The sequence below is a fragment of the Papaver somniferum genome, unplaced genomic scaffold (assembly GCF_003573695.1).
Source record: "Papaver somniferum cultivar HN1 unplaced genomic scaffold, ASM357369v1 unplaced-scaffold_150, whole genome shotgun sequence".
NCBI lineage: Eukaryota > Viridiplantae > Streptophyta > Magnoliopsida > Ranunculales > Papaveraceae > Papaver > Papaver somniferum.
Window position 1 is genome coordinate 3,518 of NW_020624377.1, and position 20,566 is coordinate 24,083.

The following is a 20,566-nucleotide window of genomic DNA, read 5'->3' on the forward strand; positions in this document are numbered from 1 at the left end:
GGGCAAGCTTTGTTTAAATCAGTGAAATCTATGCAAATCCTGATTCCTTTGTTTTTCTTTGGGACAATGACCATATTCGCTATCCACTCTAGGTATTTAGCTTCTATTATAATTCTTGCCTCAAGCATCTTCTGTAGTTCTTCTTCTATTTGGGAATGGTAAGTTGTTGCAATTTTTCTTATTCTCTGTTTAAATGGTCTCCCATTTTTGTTAATCTCCAACTTGTGGCATGCAATTGATGGATCTATTCCCGGTATCTCATCCATGCTTCCTGCGAAAACATCTTTATATTCTCGCAACAAGTTAACAGTTCTTTCTTCTTCTTCCTTATCCATTTTGGTTCCAATTCTCAATATTAGAGGTTCCTCTATAGTCCCAACGTTTATTTCTTTTGTTGGTTCTGCGGCAGTGTAACTGGGTTTAGGTTCTCCCATTGGTGTTGGTTCTTTTATTGCTTTTATGGGTCCTTCTCTTTCTTCTGAAATTTCGCTGGGTATTCCTTTGCCTTCTTTTGCCCTTATCATATATACTCTAAATTCTTCTTCTTTCTTTGCTTCCTTCGCAAATTTTCTGCGAAATTGTTTCCTTTTTGCTTGTTCTTCATAATGCTTTACTTCAATCTGATGACATAATTTCGCATTGTCAACATCTCCTCTGATTTCACCTATTCCATTTGGTGTGGGGAATTTAATACATTGATGCAACGTTGATACCACAACTTTTATTGCATGTATCCATGATCTTCCTAATAACATATTATATGGTGATTCCATATCCACCACGCACAATGTTACATGTGTCTCGATTTCTACAAGTGGAATTCGTACCACTATCTCTCCTTTAGGTTTTGTTGTGGATTTTCCAAAGCCGTGAACAAAATATGTTGAACTGGACATTTCTTCATCTTTAAATCCCATTCCCCGGAATGCGTGATAAAATAATATATCAACTGAACTTCCTGTATCGATTAAAGTCTTGTTCAACATCCATTCTCCTGTGGATTTTATTGTTGTCTCCTTTTCTTTTCGTGTAATAGGCACTGTGCTGACCAACGGAGATGTATGGTTCAAAATTTCTTTTGGTATTTCTTCCGCCATGAATGCAATTTTTTGCTTTTCCAAATCTTTCAAAGGTGATGTTTTTCTACCGCCATAAATTTCTTTCCTTCAAAATTTCGTTTATGTATTCTTCCTTTGATGTTTTCATGGAATTCATTAATCATCGTTTTTGTTATCATATTATACTCCAATCTTTTGCCATTTTCATTAATTTTATTCATCTTTCTTCTAACTGATTCACTGATTTATTTGATCACTTTATTGACTTGAATATTCTCAGTCAACAGTCTTCAACTTTCGATCTTCCATTCCCTGTTTCTAGCGCCATTATGTAGTTGCAGGAAATCCTACACTATACTGTTCATGTGATTTCATTATTAATCAACTCATTTTAGGTTTATATTCTTAATTTTATTGATTAATCTTTGGATGTTCTTAGAAGAAAAGATAAAGAACTCAAGAATGATCTCTGTTCTAAACTTTATCTCTCCTATGTACTTGTTTCTTACTTCAAAAAAGATCTCTCCTCATCTTTACAACTTGAACGACTATTTATAGGGAAATACATAGTGGATGACAGCTAATCTGACCTTTATTTTTGGATATGGCTTGCGACATTCTCGCAACCTTACAAATGTTAATTTCGCAAGCTCTCTAATTTTCGCAGGACTATCACATCTTTCTCATGATCCTAGCTGACGTCGTTTGTTATATTCTTCCTGAAATTGTTCTGCGACGCTATTGTGTTGTGCCATTGATAATTTCGCTGAGACATTATTGTTGCGAGATTCTGATCCTACAATTTTTATGAGCCAAATCCAGATGATGAATACATAGATGAGTAACCCAATGCTTCTAACACACATGTACACTTCTATTTTATGTTTAATCTTACTTTTGTAGCTTGAAATCGTATTGAAAATATAAGCCGAACCCACTAAATTAACGAACAGTTCGGCTAGCTGAATTTGTTAACGTTATACGTCGAACCTTCATTTTCCAACTTCCAACCTATTTGAAAGATCCTAGTTCAGCTTATATTAAAGTCTAATAACAAGCTGAACCTATTCTTGAGAGTTAGGTTCGGTTTTCACTCTAAATATCATATCAGCCGAACTATATGTTTTTCCAAGTTCAGCTCATATTCAAAAAATCACATCAACCGAGCATGATACTGATTTTCCATGAAACACTTAAATTCATACACATTTAGGGGTTAGGTTTTTTATTACATACGTTTTCTATTGTGTAGCCTTTTCATAGGATGAACCAAACAAAAAAAGTGGAAATTACTAAAAGTGTTAAGAAAGTGAAGTCTAATGCTGGAGAATATGAAAAGACAAACACAAGAGATCCATATTAAACTCATTAAAATCAATGAGATCTTATCTTCAACTTCAAGAGTATGAAAAGACAAACACAACGCAAAAAGAATGAGGTCATTCCGACATCGGACGAAAAAGTTATGGCGAAACAAGATCGAAAAACTTGAGTGTGCAAAGAGAAGGTTCGGCTGATAACTCAATAACACGAGCTAGCCGAACCTAGAGCCTGCAAATCAATATTTTCGAAGTGTTTACAGAGACAGGGTCGGCTTGAAAGTGATTTAATCGGGTCAGCCGAACCTGACAACCACCTGGGGTAAATTTCACTTCTCAGGTTCGGCCGGGAAGGTTTGCAAGGTATTAGCCGAACCTGACACTGATCTGGGACGTGTTTAATACACATTTTGAGGTTCGGCTAAAATTTGAAATTTACGTTTAAGCCGAACTGTTCATAGACACTTTCAGGGTGAAATTTTAAGAACAGTTCCGCTTAAAACTCAACTCAATTATCAGCCGAACCCGCTACTGTAACCGTCAAAAACCCTAAGTTTTTAGCAATTTAACCCATTTAATCCATGAAAAAAAACAAATAAAAGATTGGGTTTGTAGGGAATACCTTCTTATCCTCATTTCAGTATTTGGAGCTTTAAATGGTTGAATTTCCGATTCAATTTCTGTTTTAATTATAGTTTTTACACCTTTATCTTCAACTGGTTCTTCTTCTTTAATTCATGGATTGGAAGAGGATTTAGAACACCCAACGTTTTCTTTTTTCTTTGTACGATCCATTATATAGTTCAATTTAACCGATGATCGAATTTTCACGAATCGATAATTAACTACGGTGATGAAAAAAAATTATGAGAGAAAAAGGAAGGTGATTTGGATGGAGGAAGAAGAAGAGATGTTTAAGATAGTTTATTTTTTTATTTTAGGTTCAAAGGTATATAGGTAATTGAACTACCCAATAGACACCCCTTATAAGATCACCTAGGATGGGAAAACTATTTTGTATGCCTTGAAAGTTTTTGGTATGTCTAAAAACAGCCTTCTTTGCAATACTGTCTATGAAGAAATCTCTTGCAATAATAGGCTTATTGCTATTTTTTTTTGTTTTTTGATGGGGTGATCACCTATATTGCTTATGCAATTCATTTTTGCAAGTGATATTTTTGTATAATTCTAGACTTGGAGAAACGTAAAGAAGATGTGATATCGAGACAAACAATGGCAATTGTGACTATGGTTCATTCTCTCTCTATATATAGGCGCATATAGATGCTCATATATTATAAGTTGGGTAGATTAGAACACTTTCTAGTGTAATTTTGTAGAACTCCAGTTTGGTGAAACTAACACTTTCTTCAATTTTGTAAGTACTGGGATTGGGTGAAAAAAGGAAAGCAAATTTTCTGTTACGGTCATACAGTTAACGTAGATCAACTGTGTTCAACACCCAAATGGGAAGCTGCTGGACATATTCATGATACAAACGAGAAGCTGGTCACTCTTATTTGACTCTTATGAAAACAATTAAACAATTCTAAAGATTGATACACGTAACACGAGCTAAATGTTGACAAATAAAGAAAGATGTCTCCAAATGAATCGTATTGCATAAAAAAGTGGATTGGAGGGGACGGTTACAAGTTTGTATGAAAGTTCAGCATTCAAGAAAAACTACAGTAATGGTAGAATACATAACTCAAGAGCATATTAGTACTTGAGATTGTAAAATTAGTACTTAAGGGCATATTTGACAAGACCAGGGATATGAGTATTCATGAAATATTCATCCCAATTGATGCATTTGGGATCAAAATAAAATGTATCTGCTTCGGCTGCATTCCCTCTCGCAGCTATTCTTAGCCTCTCGGTATTCAAGTCATCAAAGCTGAAAAGATGCAGCAATACTAATGTAAGGTTTCATGGAGTAATATAAACTTGCCAAAACTAAGTTTACACAAATGGAGATACTTACGTTCCTTTGAACAATATGTAAGGTTCATAGAGTTTAACCAATTTCGTTATGAAAGTTATCTTCCGTTCAGCATCATTACAATTGTCACGAAAATAATTGCAAAACACAGCATTCACCAAGCGCAAACCCTGGGCAAAGAGTTACAAAGTTAGCCGACGAGAGTTAAATAACTAACAATTCGAAGGTAAGTGCGTAAATATAGATATCACTTACCTTCAAAGGCAGCATGTGAGTTACGTAGAGGAACGTTAAGAAGCTGGCCATGGTTGGGAAGATAAACGGGTAAGAAACTTGAATAGGTTTTTCATTACTTTTGCCAATGGATGATGTTGATATTAACGGATTCTTCGAAAAATAATTATACACGTAATTTCTCAGCCTAGTGGTTTCTAGTGGTGCTCTTGCAGATGAACCCACTTGATATATGAACTGTTGACGATCATCAGATGGTTGATTAGCATGACCTATCATTGCCACAATTGCTGCATTCACCACCATGTCCCCTGGGATCTGTATATAATATGTCAACTTCAGTTCTTGTACATAAGAACTTACAATTTTTTGAATGAAACGGTTTCGGAAAACACCTATTCTTAGCTCACTGCTAATAAACTTACCAAATCCATAATGACATCGGCCCTTGCCAGAAAGCATTTTACCTTTCCTTTACCCGCACCAAGGATAATGCTGTCAATGGTCCTGTATTTATCAAAAACAACAATAAACTCAGACCAGCGTAATTGCAAGTTATAAATCAAGCTTATTATCATGGGCTTCATTGTTATATGGGGAATCCATAAGGCTGCAAGTTCGAATATACTATGTTTGCAAACCTGACGCCTTCAATCCATCCGGGAAATGGTTCTTTGAATGTAGAGGTGATAATGGTTGGTCTAAGGATAACCACTGGAAGATCATTACGGCTTTCTATCAATTCGCCGATTTCCATCTCCCCCATTGCCTTTGTAAACACATACGTATTTGGCCATCCAAACAACCTTGCCCTGTTTTTACAGGGATAACAAAAATCAATTGTTACTCATTTTGAATTTGATGGAGTGCAATAGAAGGATGCATGTGAAGTTGGTTTAACATAAACCTTTGAAGGCCAAATTCCTTCATGGCTATTGTTTCTTCTTTCTTAGGAAGTTGCTCAGCTTTGAGTTCTTTCAGCCTTTGAGAGACCAATTTCATCTCAACTTGGCTGTCCAACTTCTGCGAAGTCGTTCCATTCAGTGTTTCACCTTTTCTTAGAGGATTCTCTAATAGCAATCCTGATTTCTCTCCCCATACATATGCTGAAAATAAACATTATTCATCAGGATTGGATACAAATCACATTAGTAAATTTCAAGTAAATTTCTTTACCTGTTGATATGTGGAGAAGCAACTTAAGCTTTACACACTTCTTGGAGAACTCCAAAACATGCTTGGCTCCCATAGTATTGATATCAAATGCAACATCATATCTACTCAATCATCAACAACAACACACAAGTTATGTTTCGGAGGCTAAGATCCTTCTGCTTGATTCAAAGATCCATGACCTTAATTAATTACCTCTCATCAAAGTTGGTAGTTGCAGCAAAGTTCGCGACAAAATCTACTTCACTCCACAATTTCTTTGTCATTTCGGAATCATTTATTCCTAAGTTTTCTAAAGTGACATCTCCTGCAACCGGCGTCACCTTTTCTGAAATGAATGAGTTGAACTCAACCCCATGTTTTTTCTTCAAGACTCTGAACACCTCCTTCCCGATCACCTAAGAATGATCGATGATACCATAAAAGGAAAGAAATAATTAACTTAGCCATCAATATGTAATAAGCTAAATTATCAACTAAGGTTCATACAAGTGTACCTCGTTGTGAAAACGTTGAGTAACCGCTGCATAATCAGAAGCTCTTATGAGAAGAAAGAGTTGTTTCAAATTAGGCTGAACTCTTAGCAATTTCTCCACAAAAACTGCATAAAAACAAGTTAGTCAATTGTTATAACTTATATGCATGATTTGCAGTAATTAAAGATAGGTATATATATATATATATATACATGCACGGCATACTTACGCTTAGCAAGAAAACCAGTTGCTCCAGTAACAAGAATGCTTTTGTCCTCAAGAGATTCAACGATGGAATTCAACTCCATTACAACCTCAAAATGAAAATTTATCGAGAGAAAGAGATTGAAAGAAGAGTATAGCTGTACTTATTAGTTAGATAAGTGTGTATGTAATGCAAAAGTCGAGCAATTAAGACTCAGTATTTATAAGTGATTAAATTGGGCTGATATGCTGTAAAATTTAATTTTTCATATTTATTTTGATTTATGTATTGCCTGTACCTTGTTACAGTTGCTGCAAATACTTAAAGTAGTGTACGTAATGGATGTAAGTGCCTTGTTCCTTTGACTTATCCACAGTTGAACTATCTTAAAGGGTGCGTTTTCTGAATTACCCACTATTATTTACCCCCTCAGGTAAAAAAGCCGCAACAGTAAAATTTCCATTTGCTGTGCCGATAATAGTGAAGTGTGGCATATCATACAGTACATACGCATCTTTAATATTTGGCATTTTGTTCAAAAAGAGGAGACGGATGCTAACTGCTAAGATGCAAGTTTTGCTTGCTTTTGAAATAACTGGTTGATTGCGTGTAAACGAAGCATGTAACTATAAACCAGTGGGGAAGCGACATGTAAATGGGATATTTTTTTGGTTAAAAAAACCGGTGTAAACTTAACATTTTCGTTCATATTCAAAAGTTTCTGTAACTATTGTCCTGTGTAAGTAAATGAGTTCATATCTTGTACTACAATAATGAAATTATTTTTGCGGTAGCTAGACTGCTGTTTGAGTAAGTGCAAGTACCGTAGGAGCAGGTCGATTCATCCATTTTTTTTGGTTTTTCCATTTGTTGTTAACCTAATAGTACCTCATCAACCATTTTGTCACTTTTCTCATTTTCTTGTTGGTTTTCCCTCCCACTTCGTTCTTACTTGGTTTGAAGAAATTTGATTTTTCGTGCACTCCAACCGTAATAGTCCTATTGACAATTCCAGATAGAAGTTAGGGATTCGGAGTTGGGAGTTCGATTCTAACATTTTGATCACGAATATGGGATGGTAAAATTTTAGGGGTCCTTCCACCACCTCCTTACACATTAGATTTGGACGATAAAGCACCGGAGAGATTCACGGTATATGTGAGTCATTTTTGTTGATTTTTTCACAAAAGAATTTTGTCTACAGAACATTTTCTAAAAGAAAAAAAAATAGTTTGATGAAGTATGTAATGAAAAATACAATATACATAGTCCAAACATAGATTTTAAATATTTTAGTTAGTGTTATTAGCTAAGCTGCTAAAGGTGTATATTCAACATGAGGTAGTAGGAGATACGAATTTATATCTATGATTAGAAGGCACATATAGTAATTGCATTTGTATGGAGTTAGGTTGCCTAAATTCTGAGTGATGTGATTTAAACGGTTGCAAAAGCAAAGGAAACTATGTCCAAAGATAACAAGACGTATATAAAAAATTGTTTTAAGCCGTGAGTACATTGTAGAAGAAATCCTATTTTGGGGTCAAAATGAAAATGACAATACCTTGAGGCTTGAACGCATTTTAGCTGTAGCTGACTATAACCATTACGAGGGTGCATGTGCATGTGCATGTGCATAATCACGTATTATATGCGTGACATGAATAGCTAGAACCCCCTAAATAGCTAAAATTAGTTGGGTACATAAAATTAGTATACGGATGATGAGCAACATAATCGCATGATAAATAATTAGTTTGTGTCATTTCCAAACCTCACATGTGCACTATTCTACCCAAGTAATAAAAAACACCAGTACAATCTGCTCCCGCAAGAAATGAGGTGGTACAGAGTCGCATTTTACATTGTCGAACAGGTAATTAACTTTTGAATCTACTTAAAGTTTTGATATAAGGAACATGTGAAGCATTAACTGATGAATAAGTTTGCGCTGTGCCGTGGCAAGAACTCTATTTAGCTAAGAGATAAGAAGCATGTGAAAATTTACCTTATGAATATGTTTGCACAGTGCAGTGCCAAAAATATCATGCGGTGGGCGGTGGTGGGATATAAAAACATGTGAAAATCTTATGCGGTGGGCAGTGGTAGTCTAACCCGTATGCGGTGAGCGGTTGGGTAGTGGGAGGCGAAACCCACGACCTTTTGATCCAAAGTCAAACGCGCTATCAGATAAGTTAACATTCGTTTTCTTCAACTTTATTCCCATTCGGTTCATTTCTTTATCTCGAGTCTCAATTTGTTGTATCTCCCCCAAGGGAAACCGACAAGCCAAAGAAGAACAATATGATCGGCAAAATCCTAACATCAACTTCCAGTTTTAGCTGGTTTACACCAACAAAAATGGCCATTACCACTAGCAGGCAGTGCCTAGGGGTTTATCACCGATGTTGTCATTTGCTGCAAATGTAAACCTAAATCTGGTGATCTACCCAGGAAATGAGGTAGTACACAGTTGCATACATTGTCAAAGAGGTTACTTTTGAATCTATAGTTTTGAAATATGTTAGGACTGAACTTATAAATATAAGAACGCTTGCACTGTGCCAATGCCAAAAACGGTATGCGACCACAGTGGGAGTCGAACCCACGACCTTTTACAAATATGTAGATACTTGGCTCGCAACTTTGTTAATGTTATCATTGAGTTCGTTCCCAAGGGAAAGCAACAATCCAAAGAAGAAGGCATAATAAGCTAAGCAAAATCCCAAAATCAACTTAGACGGTTTATTTACTCTGGCTCAGACCATTAAACATTAGATGTTGTCATTTGCGGTAAGTAGTGTAATGCGTTTTGACATAATTTCCGAGCATATTTTGTACGTGTAACTGAATCAAATGTCTAGTTATCGAACAACAAAAAGTTTATGAATTGGATTCACAGAAGTAACGATTTTGCTAATCGCACTTATGGGTCTAACGGTTTATTAGCGAAGTATGTATGTATGTCGCTTTGCATTGTTTGATTAATGGAAATAATCCAGTTACCTTATAATTTAATTATACGGAATTCAATTACTTGGTTGAACCAAATCAGCCCGATAGCCACTGTTTTGGCTCCACAAATGGACTTGAACAGATGAAATATGAAATATAAACACACACCAAATTAAAGATACTGAAGTCTGAAATCCGAAAATCTTCCAAGAAGACCAAGAATTGAAAGATTAGAATGATCTCATCTAATTTCTCCTTGCATTGTGATCTATATACTTCACAAAAGAAAACAAACATTTAACAAAATTCCGAAATGGAGAAAAATAAAAAAGTAAAAAAGAGTAATGAAAAACCTTCATATAAATGCATTATCACCACCACTACTACCATTGCCACCAACACAAAACCACCATCACCCTTACTTGTTAGAGCTTAGTATCACATTCCTGAGATATTACACGTATATTTTTCTCCAAAGAACTTACCCTAAAATTGCAAGTAATAACCATATCAAGGTCCCATGATCTGATAAACGCGATTTTCATTGTCACCGGGACATTTACCGTTAACGTTAAAGCAATTCTTGCGTTCGCTTTCGGTGTCGTGTCTTTCATACTCTTTAAGACTTCGTGGGGCAAGACAATATGCAAACTCTTAAGATCTATTCGAATGTTCTTCGTTTCTTTGTTATCTTGGTACAAACTTGGAGGATTTCCTTTCGCAATCTGGCTTTGTTTGTAGGAGAGTGTTGCACTTCCTCCATCTTGATAAGAAATACCCATTCGCTCATTAGGATTCCTACTTCTTAATGTGATGTGATATTGAGGACGATGAGGCGAAGAATCTTGATTTTGAACGACCACTTTATCAACCAGATATATAGGTTCTTGAGGCCTAACAGTGAAATATATAACGGCAACAATCGCACCCAACACCACAAGTATAATGCCGATGATAATGAAGAACCAAAACAAGAATGAGCAACGTGGATTTTCCTGGTTTTCAGGTTTAAGGTGGCGTTCGATAATTAAAGCATTCTCCGGTGGTGGAACACGATAAATCTGAGTTTTAGGTACTTGAACAATGTAGGTACGTCCTGATCCGGTGGTGATAGGGAATGCTGCTTGGCCGGGTGGTGGTGGAAGTAATTGTTGTGGTGATGGAGATGGAGATGGTATTGGCGAGGGTGATAATATTTGGTGGTGACGTTGTTGAGGAGATGGTGATGGTGACGGTGAAAATGGCGATACTTGTGGTTGACGTCCTTGTTGCGGTTGTTGTTGATGTTCTTCTTCTTCTTGTTTCTGAATATCAGGGAAAGAGGGGACCCTCTCCTCCATTAGAAGATGAGGAGAGGTCGTGAAAACAAGAAGAGGAGAGAAAAGTTAAGGAGGAGGGGGAGGGAAAATAGGAAGAGGGTAAGGAGAAGATGTAAAAAGGGATAATACGGTTGTTAGTGATTTCATTGCATGAAGGGAAGAGAAGAGGTGATGACATGGATGGCAAGAAGAATTTAGGAGATACAACTCATTGTCATCCAAAAACACCATGTAATTTACTTACCAACACATTTTTCATCCGACTCATTTGGTGCTATTCTTAGAAACACCTTTGACTCAATCATAGACAACTATTCTTAGAAACACCTTTGACCCGTTTGACCAATTTGGTTCATCTCCATGTATCAGGGGGTCTAAAACTTGTCAATATTATTATTAATTTGTGAAAACAATCCAAGTTGCAGCTAATATTTGAACCCCCATGCAAGGCCCAAGGTCGGAGCTAAATGTGCATCATCTTCTTCTTTTATGGCTTGGTAGATATCCAAATTCCCATATGCCAGAGAAATACATGAAAGGTGCCTATACAATCAAGACCAGCTGGAAGCAAAATGAACGGATCGTCAAATCTTTTCCGAACAGAAGCCTTAGGATGATTAAGAAAGTTTAAACCTTCAGTTGTGATAGGCAAGACGCTTCTTGATGGCTACTTTCACGAGCTCTGACGTGTTTAGGTGATTAGGGCATGCACCAAAAGCGTTCGCAGCTTATCACGTCTCTTTAACTTGGTCATCAAAATTTTGTCATGTCACAACCTACGAGTCAATGACATTATTGTCATTGACAGTAAGTTCGAGGACTCAATTTTGTTGCTGATTGGTATTAAAATTAAAGAAGATGTGCATTTTCTGATTTTATTATCTATCTGTTCGTGAATTCTTTTGTGGATATGGAGGACATGCACATCAATTTGATATGACTTCGGCCGATCAAAAGAGGGAAAAAAAAATCGATATGACTTTATCTTATTTTACACTAGCAAAAAACTATACATATTTATCATGCACGCTAGTTATTTAAAACTCATCACTAGCTGCACGTTGTTAGCAGTAGATCATGATACTGTGTTATAAATATATTAAAGAGTCATAAGAAATCACTTCCATCTTCCCTTTTTAAGCTAACTAGTTATTTGTTCTCTTCTCGTTCTTTCACATTATCTAGCGGCCAGTGTATTCGAGATGGGTTTAGCTAGCGCTCTAGGGTGGGACAACGGAATCGTTTTGGCACCATTGGGAGCTGATGTTACACGACCACAACTTGTTGCAGCTGTAGCCAATGCAGGAGGCGTTGGTTTTTTGGCTGGCGCATCTGTATGCATATATTTTGATTATGAAATTCTCATTTAAATTTATTTGATATTGTGATTACTTCAAATTTTGGAAAAAAAACAAAAACGAAGAACAGTTGTTCATTATTGGACGGATGCAAATTTACAAGTTTCGGGATATTTGGAAGAAGAAAAGTAGTTCCAGATGATTTTTCCTGCAAAACATAGATTGATGGAAATTTTTGATGGGGACGATTTTTGATAAATCAGAAATTGACACATGTTTTTCATATTTGTTGATTCAAACTAATCTTATTTACAAATATACAAAATAAGTGTATTCTCGGAGAAAATGTTGATTATTTTAACTAATTATATTTTATCTTTCATATTTTTGGAAACACAATTAGATGAAACAATTAATATGAATACACATGTTAATTTCTGATTTGTTCCCCATGCCTCCGTCAAAAATTTATCAGTTCTGAATATTTATTTATGATTAACTTGTTAATTTGTCTAAAATGCAGAATAATTATGATATGCAAGTGAAGTCGATAAAGGCTACGAAGAAGCTCACAACTAAGCCATTCGGAGGTGTTTTGCTGGAATGGGACCAATCCAATAGCACCAGGACCATATTTGACGAAAAGCTCGCATGCATGCAAGTTTACCGGGGAGACTATCCCAAAGAAATGGTGGACGAGGTACATAAAAATGGAGTCCAGATCGTTCACCAGGTAGGTTCAGTTGCCGAAGCAGAAAAAGCAATTGCCGCAGGTGTTGATTGTGTCATGGCACAGGGCTTTGAAGCTGGGGGACATATCAGGGGGAGTGTATGTATAAAACTTTTGTCTCCCGCACAATATATTATATATATAACCGCAAGCATTTCTAATCGTCTATAACATTCTTATATATAGGTTAGTGTCATTGCTTTAGTTCCCAGAATTGTTGATCTAATCGGTGATAAGAAAACAACAGTAATTGCTACTAGAGCAATTGCAGATGCTCGTGGTTTTGTTGCTGCCTTACCACTGGGAGCTAACAGAATCGGTGTGGGAACAAGGTAATCAAATTATAGATAAAATAGTTGTTTATAGTGCTTGATCATGAAGGAAACGTAACAGTAATGTTTTGATGGTACAGGTTCATAGCTACACCTGAATCATATGCAAATGACTACTACAAGCAACAACTGCTGCATTATACTGAAGCTGATACAGATTACACAGACCTATACAGTCGTGTCAGCTGGTTCGCACCTGCTCGTGTTATTAACACACCTTTCCATCAGAAATGGAAACCAGTACCACAGGATGTCTCAAACAATGATGATCAACCTATCATTGGTTACTCTATCATTCATGAAAATGTACTCTATCAGTTAATTACTCCCAGAACAACAATTAACTGACTCGATCTATATCTGTGTAGGAAACGGTTCTTCGTCGGTTTGCAGGACAAGTGGCGAACCAGACCACAGCTGGGGAACTAGATCAAATGGTCATGTATGCAGGACAAGGTGTTGGACTTGTGCACGAAATTCTTCCTACCGCTGACATCATTAAGAATTTCATCGAGGGTGCTGAAAAGATCATCAAGAACCTTGGTGGCTAAATGTGTGCCAATTGATGGAGTTGTTGATATTACAGTTGCATAGGGTGTTGTTGATACGCCTACATGGTGCATGCAGCTTTACCATTTTCATTTAAGTTGATAAATAAATTTGGATTTCATAATAAGCTTGGTTTCAGATACTTGAAAAGTTAAGCAGAAACTTTTTGTTTATTTTGTATTTCAAATGTTTCATTAAAGGAATAAAATTGAAGTTTGGTTCGTAATAGGTAAGTATCTTAATTCTTTTCATCTCTTTTTTTTAATAAGAAATGATAGATATATACTGATAAGGTTGAGAAACTACAAAAAAAAAAAAAAAAAAAAATCACGTTGGACTAGAACATTCATCCATGATATTGGATAATGAAACAGAAGAAAAGTCTTCAGACATTGCTTTTTTGGCAATTTTGTCTGCTAAATTATTTGCTTGTCGTTCAACATGAAGTCATGAAAATCTCTAAGGATTATAAATGCATCAAAAATTGAATTTGCAGTAGTCCATTTTATTGCTGAAAGTTTCTCACTCAAACATTTATCACATTGCCACAGTTTCCCTCCAGGTGAATTGAAAGCTTTCCTTGTTATTTTCATCTCTAGCTGTCTCCGAAACTTAGAACAAAGCAACTCTGACATCAACCATTGCTGGGCCGACTTGTATATGTAATGGGACGAAACAATAGAAAACGAGCCCAGTGAATAATCAACTCTGACATCAACCATTGCTGGGCCGACTTCCTAAACGTGCTAAAATGGAACTTTGTCATGCCAAGATCTTCTTTTTTTTCATATGATTCTTTGTTGGCACAACTTTGAGGTAGATAGGGACTTCCGCAACATTTAGAACTTAATTCCTGCCATGATCTGTTGGACTATGTACTGTTCTCAGTACAAATTCCAATCAAGATCCAGAAAGAAATGATAGGAGTATCAGAGATAGACGGGGAAGATTAGATGAATAAAGGGAGAAGATTAAAAGAATTGAGAATAAAAGATGAAGAAATCTGGTTCAGGAGAACACAACCATAGAATTAGAGATTCGTTCATTCATTTATTGTTTTATTCTCTCTCTATTACAGATTAAATAATAACTAACCAGAAGCCCTATAATCGACCATTCTAAGCTAAACACGTGGCAACATCTGCTAGGCCAGTTAACTCACTAAATGGACCAACGATTACTAATTATAAAGACACCCAGAATTGTGCTCAGGGCACCCACTGCTGGAGGCTTGCTACCTCAATATAAGATAGGTACATGACATAGCACCCCTCTTAAAGCTGATCCTTGTTGAAAAAATGGGGGTCTAACAACCTCACCCAATATTTCGCTTAGCAACCTGTATGGACTAACTCCAATATACTTTCAAGAGAATCAACTAGACAGTTAGACTCAATCTTGAGAAAATTATATAAAAGAGTTATATCTCAATATCTCAATTCAATCCGCAATCAAACAAATAAGAATTTGCGAGCCTAATTGAATATAAGAGAAAGAACTTGAACGGTACCAAAGACCAATGTTCAAGGAACAATCAATTTCAATCAACAACCAAAGGTCGGATTTACCAATTGATCGATTCAACGCACAACCTGTGATATTTGAATTATATAACAAAATATAATATGGAAAAGAAATAACACAGACACTAGAATTTTGCTAACGAGGAAAACTACAACTGCAGAAAGACCCCGGGACCTAGTCCAGATTGAACACACAATGTATTAAGCCGCTACAGACACTAGCCTACTGCAAACTAACTTCGGTCTGGAATGTAGTTGAACCCCAATCAATCTCACACTGATCCAAGGTACAGTTGCGCTCCTTACGTCTCTGATCCCAGCAGGATACTACGCACTTGATTCCCTTAGCTAATCTCACCCAGAACTAAGATTTGCTATGACCTAAAGTCGAAGACTTTAATAAACAAATTTGTCTCACACAGAAAAGTCTATAGGAATAGATAAATTTGTCTCCCACAGAAATACCTACGAGTTTTTGTTCCGTCTTTTGATAAATCAAGGTGAACATGAACCAATTGATATATCGGACTTATATTCCCGAAGAACATCCTAGAAATATCAATCACCTCACAATAATTTAATCGACTAGCGAAACAAGATATTGTGGAATCACAAACGATGAGACGAAAGTGTTTGTGACTACTTTTCTATCTTTCCTATCGGAGAAATTAATCTCAAGAGAATCTTGTTAGAGCATTGCTCGGTCGAACTCGCATGCGTTGCTATCTCAAGCATGTTTGTCAATGTTAGTGATCAAAACTATAAGTCTTGATTTCTAGCCTATATAGCTAAAGGTCTCGGACTAGGATAGAAAGTGTAGTTGAGCTCGAGACTCCATGGCAATCATCATACAAGACGAAGGACTACTCAAGGAACTGGTGGATCTTCATCGACTAAAAGGTATATGGAGACTTGAACTTATCTACCACTCAAAAGTCTATCTATTTTATCTCCTACTCGTGAGACAAAAGTCGTGCTGATGTATAGACTTTCATTATACACATTTTTTATTTCGAGACGAGTGTAACTCGCCTATCTATTTCTCGAAATATATGTTGGTAAGATTTCGCTTTAGCCAAATTCATCTTTACCTAGTGACGAATGTAAGGTTATGTTTCAATCACTTTGGAAATTTCTCTGACGAAAAATGGTATGTGAATAACGGTTATATAACGTCCTCTGAGAATGTTTCAATGGTTGAAATGAGAGTTTAGATTACATAACCATTGGTACGATATAAGCATTGTTGTGGAAACACATATATGTATAAGTCCTTATTCCTTGAACCAAATTTTGCGAACTTTTTTGATCAAGAGAAACGGAATGTGGCGTGAGCCAAGTCCGCGAACTGGCGGAAGTTCTCGACGCGAGAGTTTCTGCTGGAATTTGTGAACTCCTTCTGTGAGCTTAAGTCCGCGAACTTGAGAAGGTTATATCTAAAACCGGTTGTTCTTAAACTCATGTTTATATAAACTAAGGAATGCTTTTTCAAACCGTGGCTATAAAGTTCATGAAACGGTTCAAATGAATCAAACCGTTTTTGCTTCGACTGTGTCTTGTGTGGTTACATAAGATCTAAGCAATTGAACAACTCTCTAACTAGTTCATTTGAGTCATTCGAACTAGTTATGGTGAAGAAGAATATGGTGGATATGAAAGTGATCATATGGCTAACCATTTGGTTAACTATTATTGAACCAACAAATGTTAATGTTTGGGAACGGTTCGTAAACCCAAAATTGGACTTTTGATTTGTGTGTAACAAGCTAATTTTTCGATCCAACGGTTGAGAAATATTAGCTTGAATCTAATCAGGTTTTCATCTAACGGTGAATATTGAATGCTTTGTTACCAAGCTAATATTGATTGCAAACCCTAGTTTGAAAGACTATATAAAGGAGAACTCTAGCAACTGGGAAACCTAATCCCCACACCTTACGTGTGATACTAGTTGCATAGTTAGAGTCGATTATCCTTTAACCTTTGGTTTCTTCTTCTAAAACCAGGTTAACGACTAAACGACTTCATTGGGATTGTGAACCCGAAACAATACTACTTTTCTTCTAGTTATGTAATCTGATCGTGTATCGTCTATCGTTACGAGTACGATTGTAATAATTGGCTCGATATTTATATCTCTGATAGGCAAGATAGAAAAGTAATCACAAACACTTCGTCTCATCGTTTGTGATTCTATAATATCTTTTTTCGCTGCGTCGATTAGGAATATTGTGAGGTGATTGATAATACTAGGATGTTCTTCGGGAATATAAGTCCGGTTATCAATTGGTTCATGTTCACCTTGATTTATCAAAAGACGGAACAAAACTCATAGGTATATTCGTGGGATCGGATTTATCTATCACCGTAGACTTTTTTGTGTGATACAGATTTGTTTATAAAAGTCTTTGACTTTGGGTCGTAGCAACTCTTAGTTGTTGGTGAGATCAGCTAAGGGAATAAAGTACGTAGCATCCTGCTGGGATCAGAGGCGTATGAGCATAACTGTACCTTGGATCAGTGTGAGATTGGTTGGGGTTCAACTAGAGTCCAGACCGAAGTTAGTTTGGAGTAGGCTAGTGTCTGTAGCGGCTTAATACAGTGTATGTTCAATCTGGACTAGGTCCCGGGGTTTTTCTGCATTTGCGGTTTCCTCGTTAACAAAATTCTGGTGTCTGTGTTATTTCTTTTCCGTATTATATTTTGTTATATAATTGAAATATCACTGGTTAGGCGTTGTTCAATCAATTAGAATATCCGACCTTTTGGTTGTTGATTTAAATTGATTGACACTTGGATATTAGTCTTTGGTACCATCCAATTTATCTCTCTAGTATTTGATAAAGACTCGCAGATTTCTATTTGCTTGAGTATATATCAAATCGAGAGATTGAGATATAAACTCTTTGATATATTTTTTATCTAGATTGAGTCTGACTGTCTAGTTGATTCTCTAAAAAGTATATTGGAGTTTGTCCATACAAATTGCTAAGCGAAATATTGGATGTGGTTGTTATACCCCACTTTTTCAATTGGTATCAGAGCAGGCAAATACGTTTAAGACCTTACAAGTCTGTGTTTGTAGTGATCTGACTCTATGGACAGAGGTGTTATCTCTATTAACGTACCACCAGTCTTGGATGGCTCTAATTACTTATGGTGGAAAATTGTTATATGAGCTTTTCTTCAAGCATGTGATTTTTAATCATGGGTATATGTTGTTAATGGCTATGATCCTCTCGTGCGGCAGTTGGAGATGTAAACGTTCCCAAACCTATTGGTGAATACACCCCTGCTGAGATACTTGCTGCAAAGCAAAACTCTGACGAAGGTAACTCAGTGAAAAAGAAGCTAGGCTTCAAAACCTTACCCCAAATCTTCATTACCATGTGACTAATTGCACTAAGTCACAAGAAGCTTGGGATATGTTGGAAACCGTATTCGAAGGTAACTCCAGTGAAAAAGAAGCTAGGCTTCAAAACCTTAATTCTGATTGGGAAAACCTTCGTATGGCAGATGAAGAAACATTTGATGAGTTTAATCACAAAGTGTCTGAAATTGTTAATGCATCTTTTTCATTGGGTGACTATTCCTGGAAAGGACATTGTGATGAAAATTCTCAGATCGCTGCCATCCAGATACGATTCTAAGAAGCATGCCATCGTTGAGGGAAATAACCTTGATAATCTCTCCAGAAATACGATGGTTGGGAAGCTTAAGATCTTTGATCAACGAACATTCATCCAAAACTAAGGATGTTGCGTTCAAAGCACAAAAGGACTATACTAAATTACTTGATAAGAGTAAAAAAGTGTATATTTCTGAAGATGATCATTCTGAGACAGGTTCATCAGATGAAGTTCTTGACAAGTCAGTCTCGATGATCACAAGATAGTTTAGGGATCTTCTGTTGAAGAGAAGTAAACGGTTCTCCAGAGATAAGCCTAAAGCATCAGTTAAACCTCATAATCGTATTCCTCTTAAAAACAGGGAAACAGATGAAACTGATGATGAGGATATTCCTCAGTGCTTTAAGTGTAAAGGATTTGGTCATTTTGCAAACGAGTGCCCAAATCGTAGAAAGTACACTGAGAACAAAGGTCTTGCTGCAACTCTTGATGAAATGTCTGACAGCTATGATTCTAATGAAGATGAGAAATCAAGTGTTGCACTTCTTGGTGAAAATATTGATTTTGATAATTGTAGCAATACATACATCAATCTCAATATTCTTTCAGAAGATAATCCAACTAATCTGGAAGAAAAATTGACCCATTTCTTGGAAACTTTGTTTGTAATGTTTCAGGTTCCACCATGTATCTAGTTGCGTGCACATCTCAGAAGCCTGATTTTTATCCTAGTTTGACGTGTTCATATTGTTCTCTAAAGGGTCATGAACTTTCAAGGTGTTACAAGTACAAACACCAATTGAGGCACGTCAACAAACTTCAACTAAGAGCAAATCATTTAGCAAGGAAGCTTAAAATTGCTCAGAAAACCACTGAGGTATGTAGGATGTTATCTTCGTCTAAGAAGTTAGTTTCCAAGGATAAACCAAGACCATTAGAGAAGAAAGTATGGTCGATTCGGTTCGATAGACAGAAGTCTGAGGATTCCTCTTAAGAGGAAAATGGTGGACAAATTGTTGTTCACCGCAACGCAACTTGATTTTGTTGATTTGGAAATCTTGTCTCATGTGCCTGATCAAAAGAGAAAATGATTTTGTACCTCTCAGGCTTTAGGAAAAGTTTTCTTTCTTTTTCTTAGTTTTTGTTCTTCCCTGTCTATCAACAAAGGAGGGTTATTATCGACAATTCCACTCTTTATAGGGTTGTGAGTTGAACGTGTGCGAACCTATTTAAAGGTTTCGAAACCCTACATTCCTTTTTCCTTCCTCAAAACCTCTTTTTATCTCAAGACTACTTGTTGAGTTCAATTTGTGATTTCCTCTCACAAACCTATACGTATGGATACTCCAAGCATGATGTCTTCTGATGGAAAAGATGTTAATATGATTGTTAAACCATCAATCATGAAGGAAAAAGAAAATCTCCACTATCTCCTACCTTGAAAAGAAAAAGAAGGAATGTGAGGAATCCAAGAGTCGTTCCTTCAAACTCTCAGAAGTTTTCTGGTGTTCTTGAAGAGTTGAAGGAGATGCGAAAGGAGATTCAACAAATAAAGACTTTTGTGTATAAGACTCATGAGATTTAGAAGTCCTTGGTTCGAAAACATCAGCCGAGAAGGTTTATTGATATAAACTCCTACCTTAATGAACATTATGTCCCAATGGTTGTTGACGACAAGGAGTTCTGAGACGATAAATAATTCTTCAAAGGTCTTATTTCCTAGTAAATCTTCTATTTTCTTGTTTTGTTTAGAAGAATAACTAGAGTTTGGAATAGCCGTTATTGTGATTACACATAGCTATGTCCAACGTTTTCATCTTC

At 36.3% G+C, this 20,566-nt stretch overlaps 3 protein-coding genes across 4 annotated transcripts; 1 reads left to right on the top strand and 2 right to left on the bottom strand.

The window, feature by feature from the left end:
• Window positions 1-3,977: 3,977 nt before the first annotated feature.
• On the bottom strand, window positions 3,978-6,580 carry LOC113336178 (alcohol-forming fatty acyl-CoA reductase-like). Its single transcript, XM_026582167.1, has 10 exons — window positions 6,435-6,580; window positions 6,227-6,330; window positions 5,925-6,127; window positions 5,733-5,833; window positions 5,464-5,662; window positions 5,198-5,368; window positions 4,982-5,063; window positions 4,578-4,874; window positions 4,365-4,492; window positions 3,978-4,277 (listed from the first exon to the last, which is right to left on the bottom strand). The coding sequence occupies exons 1-10, from the start codon at window positions 6,511-6,513 to the stop codon at window positions 4,121-4,123; spliced, it is 1,521 nt and encodes a 506-aa protein (XP_026437952.1). The 5' UTR covers window positions 6,514-6,580; the 3' UTR covers window positions 3,978-4,120.
• A 2,962-nt stretch (window positions 6,581-9,542) lies between these two features.
• LOC113335966 (NDR1/HIN1-like protein 13) lies at window positions 9,543-10,791 on the bottom strand. The gene has a single exon (XM_026581966.1). It carries the CDS (start codon window positions 10,703-10,705, stop codon window positions 9,791-9,793), a length of 915 nt encoding a protein of 304 aa, XP_026437751.1. The 5' UTR covers window positions 10,706-10,791; the 3' UTR covers window positions 9,543-9,790.
• A 1,050-nt stretch (window positions 10,792-11,841) lies between these two features.
• Window positions 11,842-13,627, top strand: LOC113335936 (nitronate monooxygenase-like). Of its 2 annotated transcripts, none has more exons than XM_026581945.1 (5): window positions 11,842-12,018; window positions 12,506-12,811; window positions 12,899-13,044; window positions 13,125-13,350; window positions 13,413-13,627. In XM_026581945.1, exons 1-5 carry the CDS (start codon window positions 11,887-11,889, stop codon window positions 13,593-13,595), a joined length of 993 nt encoding a protein of 330 aa, XP_026437730.1. In that variant the 5' UTR covers window positions 11,842-11,886; the 3' UTR covers window positions 13,596-13,627. The 2 variants fall into 2 exon arrangements, with proteins under 2 accessions (XP_026437730.1, XP_026437731.1); XM_026581946.1 differs by having other exon boundaries at window positions 13,125-13,327; window positions 13,413-13,558.
• Window positions 13,628-20,566: the final 6,939 nt, after the last annotated feature.

Excerpts from the sequence above, each read along its gene's own strand:
- LOC113336178 (XM_026582167.1), bottom strand. The coding sequence starts at position 6,513 with ATGGAGTTGAATTCCATCGTTGAATCTCTTGAGGACAAAAGCATTCTT. Across the intron at positions 5,663-5,732 it reads GCTTCTCCACATATCAACAG|CATATGTATGGGGAGAGAAA; the intron begins GTAAAGAAATTT and ends GTTTATTTTCAG. Across the intron at positions 4,493-4,577 it reads CTCACATGCTGCCTTTGAAG|GGTTTGCGCTTGGTGAATGC; the intron begins GTAAGTGATATC and ends CTCTTTGCCCAG.
- LOC113335966 (XM_026581966.1), bottom strand. The coding sequence starts at position 10,705 with ATGGAGGAGAGGGTCCCCTCTTTCCCTGATATTCAGAAACAAGAAGAA.
- LOC113335936 (XM_026581945.1), top strand. The coding sequence starts at position 11,887 with ATGGGTTTAGCTAGCGCTCTAGGGTGGGACAACGGAATCGTTTTGGCA. Across the intron at positions 12,019-12,505 it reads GTTTTTTGGCTGGCGCATCT|AATAATTATGATATGCAAGT; the intron begins GTATGCATATAT and ends TCTAAAATGCAG. Across the intron at positions 13,045-13,124 it reads AGAATCGGTGTGGGAACAAG|GTTCATAGCTACACCTGAAT; the intron begins GTAATCAAATTA and ends TTGATGGTACAG.